Here is a 27,249-nt window from a genome sequence, read left to right as displayed (position 1 = left end):
ATATCGCTCTTCTCACTAAGTGCTTGTTTTTGAAAATATAGTTACTTTTTGTTAAAATATGTTAACATGTATACTTATTGCTTTTTAAGAAGAAATTCTTTTTAACATTTCTGTTTTAATTTCTAATATAATAGATACCAATAGATATAACCTATATAAATGAGAGTTCTTTGGCGTTACCAATAATTTGTAAGAGTGCAAAGGAGTCCTGAGACCAAAAAGGTTGAGGCCTTCTGTTCTATTTCATGTCATGGTTTGCATAGCAAAATTATCTGTTGTCTAACTCATAAGTTAGACATTACTTCAAGGTAACCATCTGCACACAAATGTTTTGTGTTTGCATGTATGGCAAAAAATAGACTAAATTTCTAAAATTTTGTGTACCTTAATAAGCAAGCTCTGTAAAGTTAAATTTGTGAAATTTTGCATTAAATAAACTAGGAACACCTGTTTTACAATGGTCTAGTGTCCTGGACCACTAAATTTTTCAGCATGTTGAATATAATCATTCTTACAAGCAAACATCCTTAAGGAAAAGACATATGGTTAACTTTGTGTTTTTTTCTTTTTGAATATATGTATTTAATGCTATAAAATATCCTGTAAGCACTGTTTTTACTACATCCTACAAATTTTGATGTTATATTTTAATTTTCTTTTTTTATTAAATAGTTTAACTTTCATTTTAGGTTCAGGGATACATGTACAGGTTTGTTATATAGGCAAACTCGTAACTTGGGAATTTTGTGTACAGATTATTTCATCACCCAGGCACTAAGCACAGTGCCCAACAGTTTTTTGTTTCTCTGAATCTCTCTCTCCTCTCCCCTTCCTCCCTCCCCAGTAACTGCTGTTCGCCTCTTTCTGTCCATGTGTTCTCATTATTTAGCTCCCTCTCATAAGGGATAACATGTGGTATTCGGTTTTCTGTTCCTGTGTTAATTCACTTAGGATAATGGCTTCCAACTACACCCATGTTACTGTAAAGGACATGATTTTGTACTTTGTTATGGCTGTCTAGTATTCCATGGTATACATGTACCACATTTTCTTTATTCAGTCTACCACTGATGGGCATTTAGGTTGATTCCATTTCGTTGCTACTGTGAATAGTGCTGCAATGAACCTACAAGCACATGTGTCTTTATGGTAGAATAATTTATATTCCTTTGGGTAGATACCCAGGAGTGGGATTTCCAGGTCAAATGGTAGCTCTGTTTTTAGTTCTTCGAGGAATCACCACACTGCTTTCCACAATGGTTGAACTAATTTACACTCCCACCAACAGTGTACAAGCATTCCCTTTTCTCTGCAACCTCACCAGCATCTGTTATTTTATATTCATTTAATTCAAAATGTTTTAAAATTTCTCGAGACTTCCTTGACCCATGCATTATTTAGAAGTCTGTGATTTAACTTGGTTCCATTTTCTCCCTCACTTTCAGGCACACCAATCAGACGTAGATTTGGTCTTTTCACATAATCCCATATTTCTTGGAGGCTTTGTTCATTTCTTTTTCCTCTTTTTTCTCTAGACTTCTCGTTTCATTTCATTCATCTGATCTTCAATCATTGATACACTTTCTTCCAGTTGATTGAGTCGGTTACTGAAGCTTGTGCATTTGTCATGTAATTCTCGTGTCATGGTTTTTATCTCTATCAGTTCTTTTATGGCCTTCTCTGCATTGATTATTCTAGTTATCCATTCTTCCATTCTTTTTTCAAGATTTTTAGTTTCTTTGCACTGGGTACGTAGTTCTTCCTTTAGCTCTGAGAAGTTTGATCGACCAAAGCCGCCTTCTCTCAACTTGTCAAAGTCATTCTCCGTCCAGCTTTGATCCGTTGCTGACAATGAGCTGTGTTCCTTTGGAGGGGAAGATGCACTCTGATTTTTTGAATTTCCAGCTTTTCTGCCCTGCTTTTTCCCCATCTTTGTTGTTTTATCTGCCTTTGGTCTTTGACAATGGTGACGTACTGATGGGGTTTTGGTGTGGGTGTCCTTTCTGTTTGTTAGTTTTCCTTCTAACAGTCAGGACCCTCAGCTGCAGGTCTGTTGGAGTTTGCTTGAGGTCCACTCCAGACCCTGTTTGCCTGGGTATCAGCAGCTGAGGCTGCAGAAGATAGAATATTGCTGAACAGCGAGTGTTGCTGTCTGATTCTTGCTCTGGAAGCTTCATCTCAGGGGTGTACCCCACTGTGTGAGGTGTCAGTCTGCACCTAGTGGGGGATGTCTCCCAGTTAGGCTACTCAGGGGTCAGGGATCTGCTTGAGCAGGCAGTTTGTCCGTTCTCAGATCTCAACCTCCATGCTGGGAGACCCACTGCTCTCTTCAAAGCTGTCAGACAGGGTCATTTACATCTGCAGAGGTTTCTGCTGCTTTTTGTTTAGCTGTGCCCTGTCCCCAGAGGTGGAGTCTACAGAGGCAGGCAGGCCTCCTTGAGCTGCAGTGAGCTCCACCCAGTTCGAGCTTCCAGGTTGCTCTGTTTACCTACTTAAGCCTCAGCAATGGTGGACTCTTCAGGATATCATCCAGGAGAACTTCCCCAACCTAGTAAGGCAGGCCAACATTCAAATTCAGGAAATACAGAGAACACCACAAAGATACTCCTCGAGAAGAGCAACTCCAAGACACATAATTGTCAGATTCAACAAAGTTGAAATGAAGGAAAAAATGTTAAGGGCAGCCAGAGAGAAAGGTCGGTTTACTCACAAAGGGAAGCCCATCAGACTAACAGCAGATCTCTCGGCAAACTCTACAAGCCAGAAGAGAGTGGGGGCCAATATTCAACATTCTTAAAGAAAAGAATTTTAAACCCAGAATTTCATATCCAGCCAAACTAAGTTTCATAAGTGAAGGAGAAATAAAATCCTTTACAGACAAGCAAATGCTTAGTGATTTTGTCACCACCAGGCCTGCCCTACAAGAGACCTTGAAGGAAGCACTAAACATGGAAAGGAACAACTGGTACCAGCCATTGCAAAAACATGTCAAAATGTAAAGTCCATCGATGCTAGGAAGAAACTGCATCAACTAGTGAGCAAAATAACCAGATAATATCATAATGACAGGATCAAGTTCACACATAACAATATTAACCTTAAATGTAAATGGACTAAATGGACCAATTAAAAGACACAGACTGGCAAACTGGATAAAGAGTCAAGACCCGTCAGTTTGCTGTATTCAGGAGACCTATCTCACATGCAGAGACACACATAGGCTCAAAATAAACAGATGGAGGAAGATCTACCAAGCAAATGGAAAACAAAAAAAAAAGCAGGGGTTGCAATCCTAGTCTCTGATAAAACAGACTTTAAACCATCAAAGATCAAAAGAGACAAAGAAGGCCATTACATAATGGTAAAGGGATCAATTCATCAGGAAGAGCTAACTATCCTAAATATATATGCACCCAACACAGGAGCACCCAGATTCATAAAGCAAGTCTTTAGAGACTTACAAAGAGACCCAGACTCCCATACAATAATAATGGGAGACTTTAACACCCCACTGTCAACATTAGACAGATCAACGAGACAGAAAGTTAACAAGGATATCCAGGAATTGAACTCAACTCTGCACCAAGAGGACCTAATAGTCATCTACAGAACTCTCCACCCCAAATCAACAGAATTTACATTCTTCTCAGCACCACATCACACTTATTCCAAAATTGACCACATAATTGGAAGTAAAGCACTCCTCAGCAAATGTAAAAGAACAGATTTTATAACAAACTGTCTCTCAGAACACAGTGCAATCAAACTAGAACTCAGGACTAAGAAACTCAATCAAAACCACTCAACTACATGGAAACTGAACAACTTGCTCCTGAATGACTACTGGGTATATAACGAAATGAAGGCAGAAATAAAGATGTTCTTTGAAACCAACGAGAACAAAGATACAACATACCAGAATCTCTGGACACATTTAAAGCAGTGTGTAGAGGGAAATTTATAGCACTAAATGCCCACAAGAGAAAGCAGGAAAGATCTAAAATTGACACCCTAACATCACAATTAAAAGAACTAGAGAAGCAAGAGCAAACACATTCAAAGGTAGCAGAAGGCAAGAAATAACTAAGATCAGAGCAGAACTGAAGGAGATAGAGACACAAAAAACCTACCAAAAAATCAATGAATCCAGGAGCTGTTTTTTTTTTAAAGATCAACAAAATTGACAGACCACTAGCAAGATTAATAAAGAAGAAAAGAGAGAAGAATCAAATAGATGCAATAAAAAATGATAAAGGGGATATCAACACTGACCCCACAGAAATACAAACTACCATCAGAGAATACTATAAACACCTCTATGCAAATAAACTAGAAAACCTAGAAGAAGTGGATAATTTCCTGGACACTTACACTCTCCCAAGACTAAACCAGAAAGAAGTTGAATTCCTGAATACACCAATAGCAGGCTCTGAAATTGAGGCAATAATTAATAGCCTACCAACCAAAAAAAGCCCAGGACCAGAGGCATTCACAGCCGAATTCTACCAGAGGTACAAGGAGGAGCTGGTATCATTCCTTCTGAAACTATTCCAACCAATAGAAAAAGAGGGAATCCTCCCTAACTCATTTTATGAGGCCAACATAATCCTGATACCAAAGCCTGGCAGAGACAACAAAAAAGAGAATTCTAGACCAATATCCCTTATGAACATCGATGCAAAAATCCTCAATAAAATACTGGCAAACTGAATCCAGCAGCACATCCAAAAGCGTATCCACCATGATCAAGTGGGCTTCATCCCTGGGATGCAAGGCTGGTTCAACATTCGCAAATCAATAAACATAATCCAGCATATAAACAGAACCAAAGACAAAAACTACATGATTATCTCAATAGATGCAGAAAAGGCCATTGACAAAATTCAACAGCCCTTCATGCTAAAAACTCTCAATAAATTCGGTATTGATTGAACGTATCTCTAAATAATAAGACCTATTTATGACAAACCCACAGCCAATATCATACTGAATGGGCAAAAACTGGAAGCATTCCCTTTGAAAACTGGCACAAGATAGGGATGCCCTCTCTCACCACTCCTATTCAACACAGTGTTGGAAGTTCTGGCCAGGGCAATCAGGCAAGAGAAAGAAATAAAGGTATTCAGTTAGGAAAAGAAGAAGTCAAATTGTCCCTGTTTGCAGATGACATGATTGTATATTTAGAAAACCACATCATCTCAGCACAAAATCTCCTTAAGCTGATAAGCAACTTCAGCAAAGTCTCAGGATACAAAATCAATGTGAAAAAATCACAAGCATTCTTATACACCAGTAACAGGCAAACAGAGAGCCAAATCATGAATGAACTCCCATTCACAATAGCTTCAAAGAGAATAAAATACCTAGAAATCCAACTTACAAGGGATGTAAGGGACCTCTTCAAGGAGAACTACAAACCACTGCTCAGTGAAATAAAAGAGGACACAAACAAATGGAAGAACATACCATGCTCATGGATAGGAAGAATCAATATCGTGAAAATGGCCATACTGCCCAAGGTTATTTATAGATTCAATGCCATCCCGATCAAGCTACCAATGACTTTCTTCATAGAATTGGAAAAAAACTGCTTTAAAGTTCACATGGAACCAAAAAAGAGCCTGCATTGCCAAGACAATCCCAAGTCAAAAGAACAAAGCTGGAGGCATCACGCTACCTGACTTCAAACTATACTACAAGGCTACAGTAACCAAAACAGCATGGTACTGGTACCAAAACACAGATATAGACCAATGGAACAGAACAGAGCCCTCAGAAATAATACCACACATCTACAGCCATCTGATCTTTGACAAACCTGACAAAAACAAGAAATGGGGAAAGGATTCCCTATTTAATAAATAGTGCTGGGAAAATTGGCTAGCCATAAGTAGAAAGCTGAAACTGGATCCTTTCCTTACTCCTTATACGAAAATTAATTCAAGATGGATTAGAGACTTAAATGTTAGACCTAATACCATAAAACCCTAGAAGAAAACCTAGGTAATACCATTCAGGACATAGGCATGGGCAAGGACTTCATGTCTAAAACATCAAAAGCAACGGAAACAAAAGCCAAAATTGACAAATGGGATCTAATTAAACTAAAGAGCTTCTGCACAGCAAAAGAAACTACCATCAGAGTGAACAGGCAACCTACAGAATGGGAGAAAATATTTGCAATCTACTCATCTGACAAAGGGCTAATATCCAGAACCTACAAAGCACTCAAACAAATTTACAAGAAAAAAACAAACAACCCCATCAAAAAGTGGACAAAGGATATGAACAGACATTTCTCAAAAGAAAACATTCATACAGCCAACAGACACATGAAAAAATGCTCATCATCACTGCCATCAGAGAAATGCAAATCAAAACCACAATGAGATACCATCTCACACCAGTTAGAATGGCGATCATTAAAAAGTCAGGAAACAACAGGTGCTGGAGAGGATGTGGAGAAATAGGAAAACTTTTACACTGTTGGTGGGATTGTAAACTAGTTCAACCATTGTGGAAAACAGTATGGCAATTCCTCAAGGATCTAGAAGTAGAAATACCGTATGACCCAGCCATCCCATTACTGGGTATGTACCCAAAGGATTATAAATCATGCTGCTATAAAGACACATGCACACGTATGTTTATAGTCGCACTATTCACAACAGCAAAGACTTGGAATCAACCCAAATGTCCATCAGTGACAGTCTGGATTAAGAAAATGTGGCACATATATACCATGGAATACTATGCAGCCATAAAAAAGAATGAGTTCATGTCCTTTGTAGGGACATAGATGCAGCTGGAAACCATCATTCTCAGCAAACTATCGCAAGAACAGAAAACCAAACACTGCATGTTCTCACTCATAGGTGAGAATTGAACAATGAGATCACTTGGACACAGGAAGGGGAACATCACACACTGGGGCCTATTGTGGGGAGGTGGGAGGGGGGAGGAATAGTATTGGGAGTTATACCTGATATAAATGACGAGTTGACAGGTGTTGACGCATTGATGGGTGCAGCACACCAACATGGCAAATGTATACATATGTAACAAACCTGCACATTGTGTAAATGTACCCTAGAACTTAAACTATAATTAAAAAAAAAAAACAGAAGTGTGTGATTTAATTTCCAAATAATTTGGGAATGTTTTCCAGCTATCTTTCTGTTACTGGTTTCTAGTTTTATTCTATTGTGATGTGAGAACATACTTTTTATGATTTCTATACTTTTAAGTTCTCTGTGGCCCAAAATGTGGTATTTATTGGTGAATGTTCCTTGTGATCTTGAGAAGAATGTGTATTCTGCTGTTATTGGTTGGAGTATTCTATAGATATCAATGAAATCAAGTTGATGCATCATGCTGGTCAAGTCACATGATCAAGACTGATTTTCTTCCTGTTTGACCTGTCAATTACTAACAGAGGAATGGTGAGGTCTCCAAATACAATAGTGGATTTATCTATTTCTCCTTGCACTTCTATTAGTTTTGCCTCATGTACTTTGATTTTTTTTGTTAGGCACATACACATCAAGGATTGTTATATCTTCTTAAAGAACTGAATACTTTTTCATGATGTAATGCTCTTCATTACACCTTGTCCCTCGTGATCTTCTTTGTTCTGAAGTCAGCTTTGTCTGAAATTAATATAACTACTTGAGCTTTCTTTTGATTAGTTAAATGTGGCATATCTTTCTCCGTCTCTATATTTTAACCTATTTTTTCCTTTATATTTAAAGTGTATTTCTCATAGACAACATAGCTGAGTCCTATTTTTCAAACACTCTTAACAATCTCTGTTTTACTAAGTATATTTAAACCAATCACATTTAAAGTAACTATTGGTACTGTTGGATTAATATCTACTACACTAGACACTTTCCTATTTATTTCATTTCCTTTGGTTTATTCCCCTTCTTTTACTGCCTTCCTTGGTTTTAACTTAGAATTTTATGTAATGCCATTTTGTTTCATATATTATTGCATCAATTTTACTTAAAAAATGTTAGTAGTTGCCCTAGAATTTACAATATACATTTTTTAACTAATATAAGCCTTTCAAATCACGCCACCACTAATGATTAGTATAGGTGTCTCATTACAGACTATTCTCAATTTCTCTCTATGGCCCCTTGTGACATTGTTGTCATTCACTTCTCTTATCCATGTGTTATAATCACCAAATGCATTGTTAGCATTGTTGCTTTGAACACTTTTTTTTAGATCAATTACAAGTAAGAGAAGTAAAAGATTTTACTTTCATTTATTTTTACTTTGACACTTCTGTTTTCTGAATATAGAGCCAACTTTCTAACTTCTTTCTTCCTGAAGAAGTCTCAACATTTTTTTCAGGGTATGTCTATGGGTGATTAATTTTCTCAGTTTTTGTTTACCTGAGAAAGTATTTCTCCTTCACTTTTAAAAGATAATTTTGCTGGATATGGAATTCTAGTTGGTGTTTTCTTTTTCTTTCAGTACTTTAAATATTTACTTCCACTCTGTTTTTGCTTGCATGGTTTTCAATGGGAAGCGTGCAGTAATTCTTGCCCTTATTCCTCTATAGTGATGTGTCTTCCCTGCCCTACTTTGGCTCCTTTCAAGGTTTTTTCTTTGTCCTTGATTTGCCGTTGGTTGATTATGATATGCCTAGATTTTTTGTTTGTTTTTCTGTTTTTGTTTTTGTTTTTTTTTTGGTTTGTTTTGTGTATTTATCCTGGTTGGTGTTCTCTGAGCTTCCTGGATCTGTGGTTTCATGTCTCATTAATTTTGGAAAATTCTCAGCCATTATTACTTCAGATAATTTTTCTGCCCGGTCCTCAATTTCTTCTCCTTCTGGTATTCCAATTATGAGGATATTATACCTTTTGAAAATTTCTCACATTTATTTGAGGTTCTATTCTGTTTGTTTTTTCTTTTTTAACTTTAATTATTTTTTCTTTTTGTACTTCAGTTTAGAATGTTTCTGTTCACTTATATTCTTCAGGCTCACTGATTCTTTGTTTTGAGTGTACTTATAAGCCCATCAAATACACTTATAATTTCTTTAATAGTGTTTTTTATTTCTTTAGATTCTTTATTAGACTTTCTGTCTCTCTGCTTACATTACTCAAATATTCTTGAGTGTTGCTTACTTTTTCTGTTAGGGTCTTTAACATATTAATCATAGCTATTTTCAATTCTGTCTGAATTTAAATTCCCAACCCTAATTCCAAAAGCTATGCCATGTCTGAGCCTAAATCTGATGTGGTTGTTTTGTCTCTTCAGACTATGTTTGTATGTTTGCCTTTTATATGCTTTGTAAATTTTTACTGAAAACCAGACATATTGTGTTGTGTAATTGGAGGCAAATAGGCCTTCAGTGTGAGGATTTATGCTAATCTGGCTAAAAGTTGAATTGTGTTTAAAATTTTCTATAGGTATAGGTGCAAAAGGACTCACCTTCCTCTAATGTCCTTGTTTTTTCCCCATTTGACTTTGGGCTTCCCTAAGTTGTACTTCTCAAAGAGCATCTATGTCTTGCAGCTCTTTCAGCTATAATCTACTATTATAGTGGAGTCCTGTTAATTGGTGGTGAAGTATGAAGGAGGGGAAGCATTGTAACATCTTATACTCCCATTGTTTAGGCATATGTCTCTGAGTTGTGAACTCCACAAAAACATAGCTCCACCCTCTGCTCTCAGTTCCCCCTTTTGGTGAGACAGAAAGGTTAGAGGAGACTGGAGTGGGAGAAATGCCCTTTCCTTAGCTGAGATAAAGCTCTGGTAATGTCTTCACCCCTGGACAGTAGTTCTTTGCTAAGAAGCTGGTCATATTTCACAACGATTACTCCTCTTCTCTAGTCAGAACCATGAAGGATCTTTCTCAGATTTTCAATGTGAGAACTTGCTATGGTTGCTATAAATAAAATCCATGATCCCCTTAACATTGCTACATAAGATTGTGGTTTCCTTCATGTTAGCAGACACTCCCTTTTGTTTTCTTTGGTAAAACAAGCTAGCATATTCAAGGTTCCAAACTGGCAAGATACTGAGAATGACCTCTAGCCAACAGCCCTCAAGGAACTGAATCCTGCCAACAACTGTATAGGTAAGCTGGCAAGTGGATGCTTCCCCAGTTGAACCTTCAGTTAAGACCACAGACTCTGGGCCAACACCTTGATTACAGATTTTTGAAAGAGCATGAAGCAGAGAATCTGCCTAAGCGATGGCCAATTCCTGAACCACAAAAACTGTGAAATAATACTTACATGTTGTTTTGAGCTGCTATTGGGAGTAATTTGGTATGTAGCAATAGATAGCTAATATAATATATACCAGAAATAACAAGTTGAACAAAAAAATTCCATTCACATGTTTAATGAAAGTATAAATTTCTCCACTCAACAAGATTTTGTTTTTGTGTTGCTCCTACAATATGCCAGATCGCTAAAAGCAAACACAGTATAAAATTCTAGAAGAATTGGAAATTCTATTTCCAACTGGAAATGATGGGATCCATATGCATAAAGTTATCACACTGAAAAAAAAGCCTTACTAAAATATATAAAATATGATTTAAAATAATGTGTTGAAAAGGATGCAATACCCTTGGATAAGCCAGAAATAAGCCTCCTGGGGCAAAAACTTTGGATTCATTGCTGCAACCTCAGCACTCAGACCAGGGCCTGTTTCATATGTGCTCAATAAATACTTGTTGAATAAATGAAATGTTAAGACAGTTCTCCCAAATGAATTCATGGGCTTAATGTAATCTTGATACATTAAGATTTTATAAAAATAATTGTATAATATTAGTCTGGTGCAAAAGTAATTATTGTTTTTGCCATATAAAAGTAATAGCAAAACCTGCAATTACTTTTGCATCAACCTAATAAATTATAATATATAAATAATTTATAAAGATAAGATTTTATAAAAATAATTTATAAAAACAATTCAAAAATCTTCACGAAGGGTAAATTTACAACTTATATAAAAAATTGTAAAAGAATTCTTAACATTGTAAAACTAATAATACAAACAGTAGCACTAGTACAGAAAATCAATCGGCAGATCAACTGAATGAAACTCAAAACTCTGAAAACAACCTAATATTTATTTTTTAAAACTTTATGACAAAGAAAACATCACCAATTAATAAAATTAGGCTGCATTTGAGTGTCGAGAAAATTGGATATTTAGGGAAAAGAAATCAAGACAATGTTGGGTTCACACAATACACAAAAATAAATTTCATATGATTTAAATGATTAAGTATTTTAAAATCAAACAAATTAAAAATAGATAAATATTCAACTCATCTCAGTATATAAAATGGCATTCTAATAATAAAATTAATAGAGAAAATATTATGTCTGTAAAAATGAAACATTCTTGAACCTGAAATATGATCAAAAAGCAAACTTCAAATTTACACGAATATTTATAGCCAAGGTGACAGATAATGATAGCTAAACTTCACCTATAAAGATATCTTTGTAAATCAATAAGAAAACACTGTTACCTTCTAAAAATAATTTCAACTTTTATTTAAGATTCAGGCGGCACATCTGCAAGTTTGTTACATGGGCATATTGTGTGATGCTGAGGTTTGAGGTACGGATGATCATGTCACACAGGTAGTGAGCATAGTAGGTTTTCAACCCCCTAGTAGTTCCCAGTGTCTATTATTGCCGTCTTTATTCCATGAGTACCCAGTGTTTAGCTTCCACTTATAAGTGAGAAAACACGGTATTTGGTTTTCTGTTCCTGTGTTAATTTGCTTAGGATAATGGCCTCCAGCTGCATCCTGGCTGCTGCAAAGGATAAGATTTCATTCTTTCTTATAGCTGTGTAGTATTCCATGGCATATATGGACCACATTTTCTTTAATCCACCATTGATGGGCCCCTAGATTGATTCCATATATCTGCTATTATCTGTGAATAGTGCTGTGATGAGTATGTGAGTGCACGGGTCTTTTTGGTAGAATGATTTATTTTCTTTTGGGTACATATTCAGTAATGGGATTCCTGGGTTGAATGGTAGTTCTGCTTTACGTTCTTTGAAAAAGAAATCTCCAAACTGTTTCCACAGTGGCTGAACTAATTTACATTTCCACCAACAGTATATAAACGTTTCATTTTCTCTGCAGCCTCGCCAGCATCTGTTGTTTTTGGACTTTTTAATAATTGCCATTCTGACTGGTGTGCAGGGATGTCTCATTGTGGTTTTTATTTACATTCCTCTGATGGTTAGTGATGCTGAACATTCTTCATATGCTTGTTTGCTCCTTGTATGTCTCCTTTTGAGAAGTGTCTGATCATGTCTTTTGCCCACTTTTTAATGGGGTTATGTGTTTGTTTTTTTGCTGAATTATTTAAGTTCCTTATAGATTCTGAATATTAGACCTTTGTTGGATGTATTATTTGCACATATTTTCTTCCATTCTCTAGGCTGTCTGTTTACTCTGTTGATAGTTTCTCTTGTTGTGCAGAAGCTCTTTAGTTTAATTAGGTACCACTTACCAATTTTGTTTTGTTGCAATTGTTTTTGAGGTCTTAGACATTTCTTTCCCAAGGCCCATGTCCAGAATGGTGTTTCCTAGGTTTTCATCTGAAATTCTTATCATTTGAAGTCTTATATTTAAATCTGCAATCCATCTTGAGCTAATTTTTTTATATGGTGAAAGGTAGGGGTTGTTTCATTCTTAAGCCAGCTATCTCAGCTCCATTTATTGAATAGTGAGTCCTTTCCCCATTCCCCATTGCTTATTTTTGCCAACTTTGTTGAAAATCAGATGGCTGTAGGTGTGTGGCTTTGTTTCTGGGTTCTCTATTCTGTTTCATTGGCCTATGTGTCTTTTTTTTTTTTTTTTTTTCCAATACCATGCTGTTTGGGTTGCTGTAGCCTTATAGTGTAGCTTGAAGTTGAGTAATGTGATGCCTCTGGTTTTTTTATTTTTGCTCAGGATTGCTTTAGCCATTTGGGCTCTCCTTTTTTTTTTTTTTTTTTTTTTTTTTTTGGTTCCATATGAAATGTAGAATAGGTTTTTCTAATTCTGTGAAAAATTACATTAATAGTTGATAAAAATAGCATTGAACCTATGGATTGATTTGGGCAGTATGGCCATTTTAACAATACTGATCCTTCCAGTCTATGAGCATGGAATATTTTTCCATTTGTTTGTGTCATCTATGATTTCATTCAGCAGTGTTTTGTAGTTCTCCTTGTAGAGATATATCACCTTATTGGTTAAATATATTCTTAGGTATTTTGTTTGTGTGGCTATTGTAAACGGTATTGTATTCTTGGGTCTTGGCTTGAATATTACTGGTGTATAGAAATGCTGCTGGCTTTTGTACATTGGTTTTATATCCTGAAACTCTACTGAAGTCTTTTATCAGCTCTCGCAGGTTTTTGGCAGAGTCTTTAGGGTGAAAGCCCTATTATCTTGATTTTAAAATAGGAAAAAGGACATGAACTGATGATTCATAATAGAAAACATGCAAATGGAAAATAAAAAATGACATAATTTAATCTCAGTACTAATAAAAAGCTTTGTTAAATAAGTAGATAGTATTATTTTTATCTTTGAAATTGGCAAAATTAAAGAAAACACACATGGTAATATTTAACGATAATGAGGGTGTAGGAACTGGACATTCATATATGGTTTGTGAGAGTTTAAATTGCTACAAATTTTGGGGGGAAAATTACTAATATATATCAGGATCTTCACAAACTCAAATACCCTTCGTTTAAGTTAAGTCAATTCATATGGACAAAGATCTGTATGCCACTGTTATGAGAGCAAAACAAATAAAACAAGTCAAAATTACCCTACAATGTAAATTTTCAAGAATATGAAAAGGATTGAATTTTTATGAATTTTTATTTAATTTTTATATTGAGATGTTATATAGCTTTTGAAAATTATGTTTTCAATGATGACATAAAAATGCTTACAATACAATGTTAAGATGAGGTGGAGAGGTGGGAGTGGAGGATGGGAAATGGATTTTTTGTGTGTGTACAGTTACCCCTCCACATCTGTGGGTTCCACATGTGTATATTCAAGCAACCTCAGATCAAAAATATTTGAAAAAACAAATTCTGGACATGTACAGACTTTTTTGTGTCATATTCCCTAAAGAACACAGTATAACAACTATTTACATTTATATTTTATTGGAAGTATAAGTAACCTAAAGATGATTTAACATATACAAGAGGATATGTATAGGTTATATGCAAATACTACACTGTTTGATATAAGGCACTTGTGTATCATTGAATTTTAGTATTTGCAGGGGTTCCTAGAACCAATCCCCCACGTATACTGAGAGACAACTATATATTCACAAAAACATACTAACAGATACATAAATATATATATATATGAAACTCTTTACTGTTTAGTCCAATGTTTAAAATGTCTATAAAATAAATATATATTTTAACAATAAATCTTTAAATGCAAGTTACATTGTTTCTTGTTTTCTTTCAATGTGAATTTGAAAATTTTCTTAATTTTCTATTGTCACTTTTTTCTAAATATAGTGGTTTATGCATCATAGCATTAACCTGAGGAAATAACTTACTCTGAGCTCCCATATTCTGGATTCATCAGGTTTCTGTTGTTTTTTAGAATTTCTTAGTAAACTTGTTGCACTGACTGCCATATACATACAGACTCATGACTGGAAACAGAATATAATCAATGAATGAGAAAATCCACATGCTTGGTGGTAGCAGTAACATTTCATTATTTTATATTTGCATTTGTGATCATAACCCTTCATTTAGCTGAGAAGCTACCAGGACCAGCCGGCACAACCTGTGCATTCACACTGGGCCCCATGCTTGACTGAGTGCTCTATGGTGACCATCTTGAAATTCTTAATTTTTAAGCAGGAGTGTCCCACAAATTATATAGCCAGTCCTGAGTTTTACAAATTAGTTTAAATTCTGGAAGGGGCCAATGGAGAGCCAATCCCTAGCTAAGGTGGCTTCATCAGCCCATCAGTGTTAAACCATCACAGAGAAATGAAACTCTCTTAATGCTTTTAAAGACCGCTAGGAAAACACAATTCCACAAACACTTTTGCTAGCCTGTCCTTTATTTCATAATTTCTAGTACTATAAATTTTGCATATGTTTAACATAAACATCTCAGTTCCTAATTTAATTTTTTAAAGTTTTCATCTCCAATAACAGAGAATTATGATGCATCAGTTGCAGCACTAAGCACCTCCTATGTTTCTATCTCTGTAAAATTTGTTAATATATACCCTGCTTTTTAAAACAGGATTTTTATAAGGATCAGATGAACATAATATAAATACAAAGTGCTATAGAGAAATAAACTATTGCTTAAATAACATATCTTTGTTTTCTCATTATAGATGTTTAATACATTTTTTAAAAATAGTATTGAGTGTTCTCTTATAAACTATCTTTAATGTTTAATGTTAGTGAATATTAGCATACAATTGACACTTAAACAACATGGAGGTTAGGAGCACTGACCTGGCTTGCAGTTGAAAATCCACACATAACTTTTGACCCTTCCAAACCTTAACTACTAATAGCCTATTACTGATCAGAAACCTTATCAATAACATAAACACTTGATTAACACAAATTTTATATATGTATAATATACCATATTCTTACAATAAACTAAGCTAGAGAAAAAATGATATTAAGAAAATCACAAAGAAGAGAAAATATATTTACTATTCATTAAGCGGGAGTGAATCATCACAAAGGTCTTCATTCTCATTGTCTTCACGTTGAGTAGGCTGAAGAGGAAGAGGAGACCTTGGTCTTGCTGTCTCAGGCGTTGCAGAAGCAGAATAAAATTCAAGTTTAAGTAAACTCATGCAGTTCAAAACTCATGTTATTCAAGGATCAGCTGTCTTTTAAAGGTTTATTTATGATCCCTTACTCATAACCACTTCTTCATAACCTACCATTCGCTCATTCTCTTGTAAAGCCTTCCCTGACCCCACTGAAACCTCTGGATTTGAGGAGAATCAGGAAGTAGATGCACCCCTCTTTAGGTTCTTCCACTCTCGGTATTTGCGGCTTTCCTTATGATCCCAAAGAAAATCTGACCCCCAGGTCCTGGGGTTGTGGAGTTGTATGGGTGCTATTCTTTCTTTGAACTGATATTTCAAAAATTTTGTCCCATGTATTCTAACTTTCTTACTAATTTTATTTGAAGAGCAGTAATGGTTCACAGTTTTTGAGGGGACACAGAAAGATTAAATGAAGGAAATCACGAGCTGCTCAGAACTCCAAAGGATTTGAGAGAAGCAGTTCCTAAAGCTGAAGTAGTAAAACTCAACAACTTGCTAAAACATTCCATATGAGGGGAAAAAAAATTTAGGACCGAGGAATTAGTGTGCTGCCAGCATAGAGACTATTTGTTAGCACTTGGCTAGCACTAAGTTTTATGTATTGCCAACAAGATGCTGATAACATGGTTTCTGAAAGATTTTCAATGCTTGGCAAATACATTTATTCCTTAGTGTTTTATACTCAATATTTTCAGAAAAATCTAGGTTTCTTAAACATATATCCCAGTTATTTTAGCATTATGCATAGAGCCCTGAATTTTCACTATTTAATACACATTCCAAAGGCTATGCATATTTGGCCCATACAGATAAATACAAACAATAGGATGGATGTTTCTATCCTGTGTTGTAAATCCTCCAGCTTAACATGTTGAATCTGGACAATAGATATAGTTGAAAAAAGATTTGGATCCAGATTGTCTGGCTTACATTTCCATAGTTGATATAGCAATGCTGAGGAGTTTGAAGAGCCTAAAAGATTCTCTTCCTCCCTCCTTCAGAAATGGTGCTGAAGAATGAGACCTGAGAACCTAATTTGCTTGCATATTTGTACCCCATCCTTTGAATCAGCCTGTAAGCTAAGCAGCTGCTCTGCAGGCTTCTCCGTTTCTCTCAGAAGAACCTTGCTCTGATTTCTTGGGGAGGGGACTGCTTCTTAGCCAAACCTGACAATCATGTTGAATCTTGAAGCAATCCATGAGGCAAATTCAGATAAAGAGAACCCAACAACTGCCAAGACTGATCAAACACCTACTGCTAAATGTTGGAGATTCAAAGATGAATAAGATGGTTCCTGTCTTTAAGGAACTCACCATCTGAGGGGAAGCAAATATGTAAAGAATTACAGTAAAATTTTAAAATGCTACACACAGTTCCTCATCTCGAACTGAATACACCCTCCTTATACTCTCAAACCAATTGTCACACACCTTCTTTTGCTTACACAAGCATTTCTAGAACTTGCGAAGTAATACAATCTTTGAAAAATATTTATATAATCCTCCACATCTTTCACCTGAAGAAAATGCTGATCATTTTCAGTACCTACCTCTTATGTGTTGACAAAAACCAGCAGAGTTCTCACAAGTATTTCTGGATTTATGTTTAGGTTTAACTAATTAATTGAGCAGGAGAAAGAAGGATTAGTCACTATATAGTTTTACAATTCGTCAGCAATTTCAGGTCTCCATTAGCCAAAGCTGGAACATTCCACAGGCACGATCTTCATGAGGATATTGAACAGGTTTTATTCTGTGATTTGTTTTGGAATGAAATTCTACTCACCCTTCTTTGTGAATGAATGATGTTCAACACAATTTAAATATTTAAAAACAGCATCGAGTGTGAGCTGTTGTTTAAGGATAAACTGTCATGCTTCAGCCTAAAGCACATTTTCCCAGTGGTCATTATTCTACACCTAGTTGGTTAGAAGCCAAGGAGTTTGTCATCACTTGTAGCCACCTACCCATCATGAGGGAAAAAAAAATCACCCTTTGGGTTGTAGCTGGCATGAGGATATATATGTATCACACATATATCACCTGCAAATTCTCTAATACAGATTGCAGCTGAGAATGCAGAAATGTGAGCGTAGGCTACAAGAACAGATGAAGTCTTCTCTGAACACCTGTTTGTTATTGAGACAGCAATTACTGTATAGCTGAGAGGGAAATCAGGGAAGACCCCCCAACCCACTGCAGCTTGAATTTTTAAGCTGAGCCTATATAAGCATATGCATTTTAGAATCGATGTTTCTTATATCTCCAGTGTTGATGTTTCCTTGATTGATGGTCTAGAGGACATTTAGGAATCTCTGTCAGCAGAACAGATCCTTTAAAATTTCTTAGGCTAAAGATAGTCTCTTAAGTATGAATAGGGGGTTGTAAGCTTTGATTATGCTTTGCTTTATCTGCAAAGAATCCTGGGAATGAATAAGTATTGTGGTCAGTGTAGTCCCATGCCATTCACGGTCCAAAGGCAAAAATGTAGTGTTGTCACATTTGAAAAGTGGCATATGTTTTCCTGGTAATTACATCTTATATGTTTACTATTCAAAAAATGCAGGTGTGGGTTTTTGAACAGTGTCCAATGACAATGTGCCTGACTGGCAGCAATTCCTAAGTGAGTCATGTTTCACTGTCTGTCAGTTTGTATAACTGTTTTCACCACTAATTTGGTTCTGTGATGCAGTGTGCAATTAGTTCTATTATGAAAGCAGCTGTCTTCAGTTTTACAATGGCACTTTCCCCTTTGGCTTGCACAGAGCTTGTTGTGGTTCTGCTGATGTGATGATAGGAGTTGAAAAGTGGTACCTAGATGAGCCACACTGGGCCCGGATCTTCCCTGTACGCAGGATTCTTGCTTACTCACTGCTACTCTTCTGCTGTTTCTCACAGCTCAGTTAAAAAGAGGGTCACAAAGGAAATTGCCCCTTGCAAGACATGTCCTGTAAAGATTGGTGACCAGGCCATTTGTACCATTGGAATTCTGTAGTTTATAAAAATTCTGTTTGTAAATGATGTATTAGGTCAAGGTTGAGATGGGGAGGTACGCTGGCAGAAAAAAAAAGTATTGTTGTATTTGGTTCACTTTCAAACATGAGGTATGATATTCAAGATTCCAAATGAAGCCTGAATGCAGCAAATGCCAGTGTACGAACAATAAAAAAAAAATTGAACATAATGTTTGTAGTTAATTGGGGTGTTAAAATATGCTTTGGATTTTCCTGCTGTCTGAAAGAACATCCTATTCTCTCAGGAGTTTCTATGATTTTTGATTCTTAATCCCAAGTCTCTTCTGACATCCAGAATTCTCCAGGAGATCTACAGCAATGACCATTCTGAGCCCATCTTTCCTAAGAGGAGCCAATAGTTTGAGCTTTCCCTTACAAGCATAATTCCCTATTAATGTCTTTAGAACATTGCTACTCAAAGTATGGTCCTCAGACCTGCAGTAACACATCATCTGCAAGCCTGTTAGAAAACAGAATCTATGGCCCCACCCCAGGCCTACTGAATTAGAATCTGTATTTTAACAAAATCCCCAGGAACTCTATATGTATACTAAAGTCTGAGAAACTCTACTTTAAAACTGTATTATTTGCTTCCAAAGCCACAGCTATGTCTGAGAACCTGATTGCTACTTATTAGTGATTGTTAATGAAAATCACTGAATTTTACTGAATTTAGAGAACTTATGATCAACTGAACTATCTGGTTCTTCTATTTTATTTTTCAGTTATCCAATTCTCCCTTCTTAAAATATAAGCTCTTTGAGCACAGGTACTTTCCCCGTTTTGCCCATTAAAGTATCTGTAGCAAGTAGAAGAGTGCCTACTACATATTTAGCAATCAACAAATATTTGTTGAGCTAAACAAATGAACAAATGATCCATTATAAATAAAATATGTGCTCAGCAACCAGAAGGAGATCAAATTCCATAATCCCATGGGGCTTACTCAGAACCTTGGCACATCAGTGCCTGGGGCAAGAGGTGAGGCAGAAATTGAGACAGGGAGTGCAGGAGTTCAGAGCTCTTACTATATTGATAGTCACAGAGGACACCTGGGCTGTCTAGGGAAGTGGCAGCTCTGAAATTTTTCCCCTGATATTTGGCAAGTGGCAGGGTTTTTAGTCTTGCTGCAAGATGTAATCCACTCCAGTTGAATCAAAATCTTCCTTGAGAATACTATCCCACATATACTGCTGGAAAAGCAGTAAGAGGGGTCCAGGAACATGAGGGTTGGTAGAGTGATAACTCTTTCTAGTTTGCCTGAGACTGTCTGAATTTTAGGACTGGTAGTCTCACATCTCAAGAAGCCCCTCAGTCCCAGGCAAACTGAAGTGGTTTCCCTACTTGAGTGTTTGCCAGAGCACCATGTCTGCTGAGAGCCCCTGCCAAAAAGGTGGAGGACTTGGGGTCTTTGACAGACATTTAGATTTTTAGGGCACTTTTGTGATCCAATCAAGAATGTCCAATAACAGAAACTTACCATGAGGCAGATCTCTTATGTTCATCCAGTGGCTTAAATCCCACTAATTTCATGAAAGCATTCTTTAATTTTTGTCTTTAGATTAATATGAGCAGGGACAGACTTTTTCCACACAAGATGGTGACTCACTTAAAAGCACCATCTTACAAATCTTAGTTTTGTACTCTAAAGTTGCTAATATTTGAATTGTCTTGGAGGTACACTGCTCTAGGACCTGAGCCATACCTTGCCAGACATTAAAGTCACATGAGTTATTGCCTTAAGTATTTTCAGATATAATTTGACTGCCATTTCCAAATGTCCTTATTTAGTTCTTTTTTCTTCCTAAAAACAAATAAAAACATGGACAGGGTGGGGTGGGATTGTGGCATTATAAAAGCAGATCCAGGTTGTTACATTGTAAAGTGCTTTAGTTTGATGAGAATGCTTTTACCTATGCACAGTAGTATTTCAGCTATGTAACTAAATGGCATTACTTAATGGTCTAATCTATAAATGGCGAGTTTCACACTTTTGCCATGAAGTTATTGTCATGGTGGTCAGTGGTCACTATTTAAAGAACACGGGATTGTTGGAAGCTGGACTTCCTTGAATTAAAAATTAGGTTTCTATTAATAAAAATGTCTAGGGTTTAAATATTTTAATTTATTCATTAAAATAAGTTCAGCAAGATAGTATAGAAAGTTTGAGAAATAGTGAGGGAAAGTCATTTAGTACAACTGTTCTATTACAACTGTTGTAATACAATTCTTTAAAATACTATTGTCTCATAGAGTTAATACAGAAAACACTGAACACGATACATGGTTCCATAATTGAAAAAGGCTAAACAAAGCTATTCCCCAGACTCATGTTTAATTGTTTAACATACCTGAGTGACTTTAGAATAGCTAAGTACTATATTACTGAGCACTTGATAATGGCAAATGCAATTACCAACTGAAGTGCATTAATATTTTCTGAACTGCATTTATTATTTTGATTGTAAAATCGCTTATGATTCCATTCATAAAGCATGATTTTATTATTTGCACTCATCTGTTGGACACTCTTATAGGCTGTTTTTTCTTATATTTACAGCAATATTCTTAACTGTGATATTGCAACATACTGCACAATATCACATACATGCAATGTATGTCAGAATCAATTATGAAGTATGTTGAAAGAAGTTATAACTAGAAATAAGAAAATAGTCCAAACTTTACAAATTATTTGCTTTTAAAAGTAAATTAGAGTAGCTCCGGATTATCCAAGTCTTTTTATTATGCTGTGCTTCCTTGAGTGAGAGGCAAAAGGAAGGGGTTTGATCTAGTAGGGCAGGATCAGCTATGCCCTGCCTTCTCTGCTTTTGTACATCAATCTGAGGAGTGTGACACACGGGAAAGTAGAAAAATATTAAGAATGACTAACGAATTGATGGGTGCTGACGAGTTGATAGGTGCAGCACACCAACATGGCACAAGTATACATATGTAACAAACCTGCACGTTATGCACATGTACCCTAGAACTTAAAGTATAATAATAAAAATAAATAAATAAAAAGAATGACTGGTCTATGTGATCAAAAAGGAAGAACCAGGATGCAGGAAAATTAGGATATTGCCTACAAAATTCAGTTTATTCCTGTTTTGAAGTGTAATGGAAAGAAGAAACCCTTGCACTAATGTTCATTCAGAAACAGGTATTAAGCATTCACCAGATACTATGTGCATCAGTTCAGGTCCTCTGAGAAACACTCAACAAGAAGAGCTAGACATGTAAGAGATTTATTTGAGGAAATGCCTATGAAGAATAAAAGGAAAGAAACTAGGAATATACAGGAGAGCACTTAAGACAATGCAGGTCTGACCCATGTGAAAGGAGAGAGGGAAGCGAGATAGGAAAGACTCTGATGACAGTACAGTTTTGAGGAAGTTTTGGCCATGTTTAGCAAAATTCCCTAAGCATAATAGGTTGAATGGTGCATCCCTCCCCAACCCATTCCCCTAAAGATATGTTTCACCCGAGACCTGTGAATGTGACCTTATTTGGAAAAGGGCTTTGCAGATATAATTAAGGATCTCAAGACAAGATAATTCTGTATTATCCAGGTGGGCCCTAAATCAAATGATAAGTGTCTTTATAAGAAGACACAGAGGCCAGGTGCAGTGGCTCATACTTGTAATCCCAGCACTTTGGGAAGCCAAGGCGGGTGGATCACTTGAGGTCAGGAGTTCAAGACCAGCCTGGCCAACGTGGTGAAACCCTATCTCTACTAAAAAATACAAAAATTAGCCAGACGTGGTTGTGTGCACCTGGAGTCCCAGTCATTTGGGAGGCTGAGGCATGAGAATTGCTTGAACCTGGGAGGTGGAGGTTGCAGTGAGCCAAGATAGTGCCACTGCACTCTAGCCTGAGCAACAGAGTGAGACTCTGTCTCAAAAAAAAAAAAAAAAAAAAAAAAAAAAAAATACAGACACACAGAGAAGGTCGTGAAGACAGAGGTAGATGTTACAGTTATAAACTAAGGATCAACAAGGATTGCTGACAGCCACCAGAAACTAGGAAAGAAGCATGAGATGGATTCTCCCCCAGAGCCTCTGGAAGGAACCAGCCCTGCCAACACCATTATTTCAGACTTCTGGTCCCAAAGTTGTGATAGACTATATTTCTGTTGTTTTACGCCACCTAATATGCAGTAATTTGTTATAGCAGTCACAGAAAGCTAGTTAGTACACAGAGTTGAGGGTGCCCCTCGCAGGAGTCCTACATCCCACAGGAATGGTCCAGCACCAGCACTCTGTCATGTTCATCATTAGTGGGGAGCAGCCCAGGGGAAGCGTGGTCTCACCATGAAGGTCATAGTACATTCAGAGGGGTGGGAGCTGGGGCTACCACTTGACTACACTTCCTACAGGAGTTTCTCTTGAAGGAGACCAGCTGATGCATGTCCATGGCTGCCACATTATGAAACAGAAAAGAACTAAAGGTCAGAGAATACAGACTTTGCCTTCCAGAAGTTTAGTTGGGTAAATCAATGGGTGTTACACATGTGGGAATACAAGCATGCATGTAATGGTGCTGGATTACGATATGCAAAGATTCTGAGGGAGTCCAAAACCATCAAAAGGTCAACCTGGGATGAGTTTAATCAGCTGAGCAAAGTAGTAAACTTAGATCAGTGCACAGAAGGTAGAACAAATGGAAGGGGTACAGGCACACAAGGGAGGAGCTACAGTAAAGTTAAAGAAGAGAATGAAGAGCATGGCCTAGTTGTTTCTCGAAGAGTGGTCTACGAAGAGGTTGAAAGGAAGAAAGGAGAGAGGGAATTCACAAGGCAGAGAATAAATATGAAGTGAAAAGTGGGTAGAAACATAAAAGAGGCAGAAGGTCTTCCTAAACCGCACATTTGTTAATTTTGTTTAAAAAAGACATCTGAGTAATTTCAGACTCAGACCATGATCTGCATGGCAAGAATCCAGGAAGCCTTAGTCTGCTGGAATGAAAAACATTTCATCAGGATCCAATAAATTATTGCATTTAGTAAAGAATGAAAAAGGAGCATGGTATTTTGAGTTGGTAGACCCTTGCAGCCCTACTTATGGACTAATATTGGGTAAATCACTTAAATTCCGAGTTAGATTTTCATATGTTAAATGGATATAATAAAATCTTTATGTTAGAGTTATTAAGAGGATTAAACGAGCCAGAATAGTTAATGAGCAGTGTAAATTCTAATGTGATCCACAGAGCTAGCTACTATACTTTAGGGATGTGATCCACAGTGCTAGTTACTATGCTTTAGGGATACACATGTTAACATCTAAATTTGAGTTAAACAGACTTAGGTATCCATAATCCCATCACTCAAAAACAATTACTATAACTTTTTAGTATATAAATTCTTCCATATTTTCTCCATTTCTATCTAGAGATATATATTTGCATATTTTTCCTGTCTGTGCTTTTACTCCCACCCCCTAAACAAATCAATTATTTTTCGAGACAAGGCCTCACTTGTGGCCCAGGCTGGAGTGCAGTGGCACAATCTCTCTATTCCGACCTCAATCTCCCAGGCTCAGGTGATCCTCCCACCTCAGCCTCCCAGGTAGCTGGGACTACAGGCATGCACTACCACACCTGGCTAATTTTTTGTATTTTTAGTAGAGATGGGTTTTCATCATGTTGCCCAGGCTGGTCTTGAAATCCAGAGATCAAACGACCCACCCACCCAAAGTGCTGGAATTATAGGTGTCAGTCACTGCACCTGTCCCAAATGAATTATTAAAACATGTTTTGTTTTTCTGTCTACATGGTGTATTTTGGACAATCTTTTGTATTAGTAAACAAAGACTAGAGCACTTTTAAAGGCTACATGTGGTAGAGAGTACTAGAGCTCACCCATATCTTGTTCTCTTCTTCCTGGGCACAGAGAAGGATACACATCCTAGTTCCCTTAAGTTAGGCAGAGCCAAATAACTAGCTCTGGCCAATTAGCTCTAAATGAAAACAATGCATGTCACTTATAAGTGGAGGCAGTGACAAGCCTTTGCAAGTCCTGCCACGGTGGCATTATACAGAAATGCTGGAGCTATGGGATAGAAATAGCTTGAAGAAGGTGCTGCCCTGAGGAGGTCACCAGACACTCAATAGAAAAACCCAAAAAACTTGTAGATGTAAAACCTCCATGACTTCAGAATCTGTTTGTTACAGCAGTATAATCTAGCTTATTCCAAATAATACACTGGACAATAATCCACGTGTGGCACATAGGTTGCTTCAGATTCCTATTATAAATAGTTCTGCAATGAACATCTTTTTTTAAAAATATGTCTGATTATTTATTTCCTCCAAATAAGTTCCTGAAAATAGAATATCTGGGTCAAAAGGTATGCACACTTTAACTTCTGATACATATTGATTAATTGCTCCACCTCAGAATTTGCACTCAAGTTGTAAAGTCACCCAGAGTATATTAGAGTATCATTTATTATATGTGTTTGACAAAATGATACATTCTTATCAACCAAATTTTTAAAAATAAATATGCCTTAAATGCTAATGAGTTTAGCTTTTTTCATAAATTTATTGGCCATTTAAATTTCTTTAGTAAACTACAATTAATGTCTTTTAGTATATTTTTCTGTTTGGCGTTTTGTTTTATAGTACTAACAGTACTGGATAGGATAAGAATATCAACCGTTTGTTGGCCTATATATTCCAAAGATGTTTTTTACATGTTGTATTTCAATCTCACTTTTAATTTTTTTGTCATATGGTAACCACTTTTATATAGTTAAAATTAAGAGTTTCTTTTTTCTGGTTTTGGTGTTCACCTCAGCTTTCTAATATTTTCTGTCTCAAATTTTTTTAAAAAATTGTATTTTAATCATGTGCTTATAGGATTTTGCTTTTTATATTTAAGTTATTAACCCCTGTGGCAATTATGTGATAGGGTTCCTATATCAAATATGTTGAATAATTTATCATTTTCCACTTGATTGTAAATAACACTCTACCATATAATAAATTCCCATATATATATTATTTGTGCACTCCTTTTTCAGTTGATCTAGCTGCTGTTCCTAAGCCAGTACATACTGTTTAATTTAATTTTATTTTTTTAGAGACAGGGTCTTGCTATATTGCCAAGGATAGCCTCAAACTTCTGGGCTCAAGCCACCCTTCTACCTCAGGCTCCCCAGTAGCTAAGACTTCACGTGTGTGCCACTGTGCCTGGCTCTGCAGGTTTATTTACTGTAGGTGTTGAGTTTATTAAACTTACTGCAGACCCCTCTTACCATTACTCTTTTTGTAAGAAAAGTAGAACATTCATAGCTATATTTTTATATTAATTCAAGATAATTAGAATAATTTTGCAAAGTTCCACATGACAAAATGTTGATTGTTTCAAATGAAATCTGCAGAACTGCTGCAATTGAAGCAATGGAGAAGGGGGTGAGGGTCGAAATCTCACCTACCTCTCCACCAATTGGATCTCTGGGACCACTTTTCAGGAACAATTCAGGGAACTGCTGCTCCAGAAATTCTTCCTGCTCTAATGGACATTCTGTCCCATCAGCAAAGAAACAGAGGCTTATGGTCATTCTTCTAGACTGATGCCCTGGCCCCCTCACAAAATGGCAGAGGCTCCCAAACCTTCGACGCCTATAACCTGCTGCTGCTTCTCGCTGTAGTCACTTTGGCTGCAGGTGCTGAGCATCATGAATTGATCGCCCCTACCCTTGTATCTACTTTTCAGCTGCCCTAAATAATATCTTCATTGCCTCAATACTTGACCATCTGTTCCACATTTAAATATTTTTACTTAACAGTAGCCTTGGAATGATTTAAATAACTAATCATTTCTAGACTCAGCTGAAGGGAATATAAAATGTGACCCATTAAAGATGTGTTACAGATGGAGGTGACAAATATGTGGAGACTTACTTTCCCTGGGTAAAAGGGTAAAGTTCTGTGGTGGCCCCGATATCTCAAGTTACTTTTTGTCCTTAACACCTAGGTGGAAAAGTCAGGAATCCACCCTTCTAGCTATTATTATATATCTAGAATATTTGTATTATTATTATTATGCACTATAAAGGATAGAACACTTACCTCTGGTTTCTTTTTACAACTATAGCACAGAATAAGGAAGGCCTGGTTATTCACTGTTTAGTGAACACACATTCTAGTTGTGGTAATGATCAAATGTGGATCTAATAATTCCACTAATTATCATTCCAATGACCGCATGTGATTCATTTTGTCGAGTTAAAGTTTAGAGAGAGCTAAATGGAAAGCCATCTTTCTCTTGCCACAGTGACTTTAAAATACATACAGTGTACGTTAAAAAATCATATTAGTTTGTTTAAACAAGGCAATGGAACGTATGTCTTAACAAGAAGGCTGACTT

General features: G+C 36.4%; 1 protein-coding gene across 1 annotated transcript in view; it reads right to left on the bottom strand.

Annotated features, from left to right (window-relative positions):
- LOC102129302 (putative protein SEM1) overlaps positions 1 to 26,556 on the bottom strand; it is an 80,000-nt gene extending 53,444 nt beyond the window's left edge. The window contains 2 exon segments of the mRNA XM_065541206.1: positions 26,315 to 26,403; positions 26,493 to 26,556. Coding sequence (XP_065397278.1) covers positions 26,315 to 26,403; positions 26,493 to 26,556 — 153 coding nt within the window.
- Between the last annotated feature and the right edge of the window lie 693 nt (positions 26,557 to 27,249).

The sequence above is a fragment of the Macaca fascicularis genome, chromosome 3, assembly GCF_037993035.2.
Source record: "Macaca fascicularis isolate 582-1 chromosome 3, T2T-MFA8v1.1".
In the NCBI taxonomy this organism is placed as follows: domain Eukaryota; kingdom Metazoa; phylum Chordata; class Mammalia; order Primates; family Cercopithecidae; genus Macaca; species Macaca fascicularis.
This window is presented reverse-complemented; position numbering and strand designations above follow the sequence as displayed.